Source organism: Siphateles boraxobius, unplaced genomic scaffold, assembly GCF_051911475.1.
Source record: "Siphateles boraxobius isolate OS27281-9 unplaced genomic scaffold, OSU_SipBor_1 77, whole genome shotgun sequence".
In the NCBI taxonomy this organism is placed as follows: domain Eukaryota; kingdom Metazoa; phylum Chordata; class Actinopteri; order Cypriniformes; family Leuciscidae; genus Siphateles; species Siphateles boraxobius.
The window spans coordinates 17,200,699-17,205,646 of NW_027509205.1; the positions used below are offsets into that span (position 1 = coordinate 17,200,699).

Genomic DNA, 4,948 nt, shown 5'->3' on the forward strand with positions numbered 1-4,948 from the left:
CATGTCTTTGCAAATCTGTATGCACTCAAAGCACAAAAGAAGATATTTTGATTTTGAAGAACTGGAACCAAATAACATTGGAGCCAACATTTATTTATATGTAATGTATGAACAAAACAAAACTCTGAGACATTTCTCAAAAAATTATTTAAGATTCCACAGGATCAGCTTGCTCTTTATATGTTCCACCGTTTGTTCTGTGAATGACTAACACAAAAATCAACACAAAAATTCCCTTGCGTGTTATAACAGTTCTGTAATGACTGATGAGAAATGGAACCAATCCATCAAACGGAGAAGTAATCTCAGAGTGACAGGAGCAGTTCCAGTCCTCTGCGCAGTCTATCGGATTGATGGAAATGCTTCTCGATGTAATGTATAACTGCTGACCTGCCCCGGCAGAACGGCTCGTCCAATACACTTCAGCCCAATCAGATCCTGAGACTAAGACACTGTAGGGAACATTGAAAAGGCTCACCAGCTGCAAACCGTCTAACAAATAATTGCATAAAAGTGACACTGTAATCTGGTTTCAGTAGGAGAGGAAAATTATTCAAGTTTAATTTTGTAAAGCACATTCATTTCTTCATTACGGTTTTGTTATATGATTAGTTCACCCGAAAAATACAGTTGTGTCAATATTTAATTAGTAATTTCATTCAAAATCTTTTTTTACTTTCTTCTTCTGTAGAGCACAAAGGGAGAGATTAATAAATATTGCTCTTTTCCATGCAATTATACAAGGACTGAAGCTTTTAAACTTTAGAAAGAATTCAAAAGCTCTATAAAGTGGCCCATACAATTTGTGTGCCATATTTCAAGTCTTCTGAAGCCAAATTATTTTAGCTTTGTGTGAGAAACTGTGGAAAATTTGCTATTCACTGATAACCTTTCCCTCCACTGAGCTCTAGTTAACCACTGTGACCAGGTCATTGAGTAAGAAAGGACTCAAGAACCTGATCTGTCTTGATTTGTGATCGAATCATTCAGAGTTTTGTAATCAATTCAGAAGACAAAAAAAAAAGGAATTGGACTTTTTTTCCCCATCAACTCTCATCAGCATGCCAAACAAGAACAATAGCACATCTTAAATTTTCATATGGCATCTAAGAACTGGTGCACAATGTTATATCGACTACTTTTATAATACTTTTAGATTGCTTTTACATCCTTTTGAAACTCCAGTCCCAGTTCATTGTGAATGCATGAAAAAAAGAAGATCAATGACATTTTTTTTTCTCCATGGAAGAAAGTCATATAGGTTTGGGAAAACATTAGGATGAGTAAATAACTATTTTCATTTTTGAATGAACTAGTCATTTAAGAAAATAGTAAAAGCTATTATCAAAAGCCTTAATCTTTAATAAAAGAGGAATTGTCCTATACTTTTCCAATAAACATGGCATTGTATATTATGAATATTGTTGGCTCCTGGATGGATTGCTTTTGTTTCCCTTTTATAAGTTGCTTTGGAAAAAATGTCTTATAAATGCAAACATGTAAAAGTATATATAAAATCAACTTGAATAGTGATGAAAAATTTGAAGTCTAGAGTAGAATAGTGACGCATAGCTTTTATTCTCCTGCTGGAATTGTAGTGAAATTATAGTTGAAAAGAAAGTGATTCATCCTTTCAGGTAAAATTGTGAACATGTTCAAATGTCAAGAAGCATATGTTTCTCTCAATTGTTTCAGGTTCTGCAGCCTACGCAATTGCTGCACTGGACATTTAATAACCATGTTAACTTGTTCTAGCACCTTCTTCTTTTGCAGTCGTTACGTAAAGTCATTAGCTGTAGTTTTCCAAGAAGACGAATGAATTAAATTATGGCTGGGCTCTGGGGAGGTATATACCGATGGTAGAAATGACTCCCAGCAGGTCAAAGTATTCCTGTAGGACACTCTGACATAAGGATGAACCCTCTTCTTCTGCCTCAGGGTCAGTGGTCAGAGTCTGCACTGAAACCGTCAGGCGAGAAGACGGTGAGGGCTTTGAAGGAGTTAAACGAGGACCGTCGAGGCTTCAAGCCCAGCGCTGATCAGCACTCAGTGATGCAGGAGGAGGAGGAAGAGGAAGGAGGAGCGAACAGAGCAGCTGAGCCTTTCTGCTTTCAGTCTCTCGTCAGCGAGTGCCAGAGCAGTTTCCTTTGCTGTGCTTCTCTGAGAAACACACACACACCAGAACGCTCTTCGTTGCTGGTTGGGGGAGAGTGCTAAATCCTTTTCTCTCTCTCCGCCTGGATCATGCTGCCCTGGAAAAGGAATAAGTTTGTGCTTGTGGAGAATGAGTCCAAAAGCAAGCCAAAAAGTCTTGGAGCCGGGCTCACCTACCATTCCCTGCTGTCGACTTTGCTCCAGTCCTGTCCGGACCTCGTTCCTGACTGCCCGTTCCAATGGCTGGGGAGCGTCTTCCACAGTAAGCGCCAGAAAGTGGAGCTCAATAAAGAAGAACCCACCTACAAGGTGCGTTACCTGGGCAGCGCGGTCACCATCATGGCTAAAGGTGACGATTGCACGCAGGAGGCGGTGGCTAAGATTTGGACTCGCAGCAACTACGGCGAACAGAGCGCCAAGATGAAGCTCACCGTCGGGCCACATGGCATCCGCTTGGGGGCGGATAGAGGTGGTAAAAAGAAGCCTGTTCACCTCTATTCCCTCAACCGCATCACATACTGCGCGGCTGACCCCTTTCGGCCAAAGATTTTCGCTTGGATTTACAGGCATCAGGTGAAAAATAAAGCAGTGGTGCTACGCTGCCATGCCGTCTTGTTGCCGAAGGCGGAAAAGGCCAGAGCGATAGCGTTCAGCCTGTATCAAAACTCAACGTCCGCATTCACTGAGTTCAAGCGGCTGAAGCGCCAATCTGACTTCCGCCATTGCCAGCAGCAGCTGTTGGGCGAGGACATTGTGCCTCTTATGCCTCTTCGGAGACTCCTAAATGGCCAATGCCACTACCAGCCACCTACAGAAAAGCCTGGGAGTGCCACACGGCTCTCCTCGATTACTGAGGAAGAGGAGGAGGAGGAGGGCCCACAGGGGGATGCGCAATCCAACAACACCACGACAAACACCGGCACATCCAGTCCCCTTCCGGAGAAAGATCTGGGGAAGATCGTAAATAGACTGGACGAGGTTTCGATTACCAGCTGGGATGAAGCACAGATGACTATCAGCACTCTGGTGTGAGGTCACATGGATACAGTTTAGCGTCTTCACCACTGAGCCTCTGTCCTGTCGCCTTTCCTGCCAACCCAGTCTTGTCTGGTACGTCCATCGATGCACCGTGTAACAGCCCTCCGAAACTTGGGGTATGGACCGTTGGCACCCACGATGCTGCTTGCAGAAGAAGCGTTCCAAGAGATGCATGGAGAGGGAGAACCAGTACAAGCACAATACAAGGAGGACCACAGGTACACCAATCATTTGGAGTTGGTTGAGAGCTTACAACGAAAAACCTGTATCTTCCCCCGACATTGAGCAAAGCTTAAACTGCACACTAAGACAATAAAGCATTCATCTCGTACTCACACCACCTTTGTTTGTTTTTTTGAGTACATGCCAAGTGCTTTAGACTGACGGACTATAAGAAGGAACATTAAAATGTGACTTTTTGAACGGCCAGTCTGTCTTTTGATGTTCGTAAATATCCCCCGGTGACCTCTCTCAACAGGCTCAGCTTCAATGGGATGCGGTTAAAGCTGGTTTATTGGCATTGGGAGCAGCACTAATGAATTAAACCATAACTTAGGAATCGAGTCGTTGACTTGAAATGTTTACTGCTACCATTCATCACAGTTCTGCTAATCAGTAATGAATAACAAGTGGAGGCATCACCTGTGAGGTTTAAGATGGGCCTTTTAAAATGTTTTTAAACTGTATCAATTTTACACTGTGATTTTTCTGGGACAAATGGCAGCCATGCATCTTGTGTTTATACAAACGAGCAATTGTAATTTATGCTGAATTTGTGTTGGTGTAATGTGTTAGTCATAAAAACTCATTTTTATGCTGTACACATGAAGGTCGCAGCTTCCATCTGTCAACGCTGGCATGTGTTTTGTAATTTCAATGCATCGTTTTAATCTTCTTGAAACTGGGGAAAACTGTAAAACATTTTTTTACTACTTTCATCTTTTCTGCACAATGGAACACTGTCGGTATGAAATATTGCCAGATGTTGCATAATAAAATGTTTGCTTATATTAATTATGAATTCTTAGAGCCCCAGCTTTCCATTTATTTCATCTCGGGATGATCGGATTGAATTTATTTGAAGGATTTGAAAATGCAAACTGCTGATTTTCTGGCTGTATTTCAAAAGATCATTTCTTGCTTAAATAAATATTTAATTCATAGAAAAGGAAAAAATGTCCATTGACATATTGTGAGTGGGCTGTGAAAGGAACTGATTTCATCTGTTGCTGAGGGACATTTAGCTTTTCCCTCAAAGTGAGGCAATTAATCAGCCGATTGAATTGTTGAGAATGTGAGCATAAAACACCTGGGCCGGCAGCGCAGAGCTTTCAGCTTGACATGAAATCAGCCAGAAGAGGCTTCAACAGCCTCTCAGTGCATAGCTGATTAAATCGGACAAAAGGACAAGCACATAAATAAGCAAAACTACATAAGATCTGCGTCCAATTCACCATAACAAGATCTGCTTTCTGAAGTGCAGTTGAAAACGGTTTCGTTAGTGGTGCTTGCTAGGGCAAATATTGCTATTGCTCAGGTTTAGGCAACAAGGGTTGTGTGGATGATTTATTCCTCAAATCGTGTACTCTTAGCTTTCTAAGTGGTTATACCTGAAATTCTCGATAAAGACCCATCAAGCTATATTGAAGGAGGAACCCAAGCCATTTCTAAAACTTGAGGGTGTATTCTTGACTCTAGCCAGTAAGAAACCACCTAGCAACCAACTAGACCACCTTCAAAACTGCATAGCAACACC

At 41.8% G+C, this 4,948-nt stretch overlaps 1 protein-coding gene across 1 annotated transcript; it reads left to right on the forward strand.

The window, feature by feature from the left end:
• The first annotated feature begins 1,858 nt into the window (after positions 1-1,858).
• On the forward strand, positions 1,859-4,368 carry fam43b (family with sequence similarity 43 member B). Its single transcript, XM_077218117.1, has one exon. The coding sequence runs from the start codon at positions 2,245-2,247 to the stop codon at positions 3,184-3,186; it is 942 nt and encodes a 313-aa protein (XP_077074232.1). The 5' UTR covers positions 1,859-2,244; the 3' UTR covers positions 3,187-4,368.
• Positions 4,369-4,948: the final 580 nt, after the last annotated feature.

Bases quoted from the DNA above. Each gene is read 5' to 3' on its own strand.
- fam43b (XM_077218117.1), top strand. From the start codon at position 2,245: ATGCTGCCCTGGAAAAGGAATAAGTTTGTGCTTGTGGAGAATGAGTCC.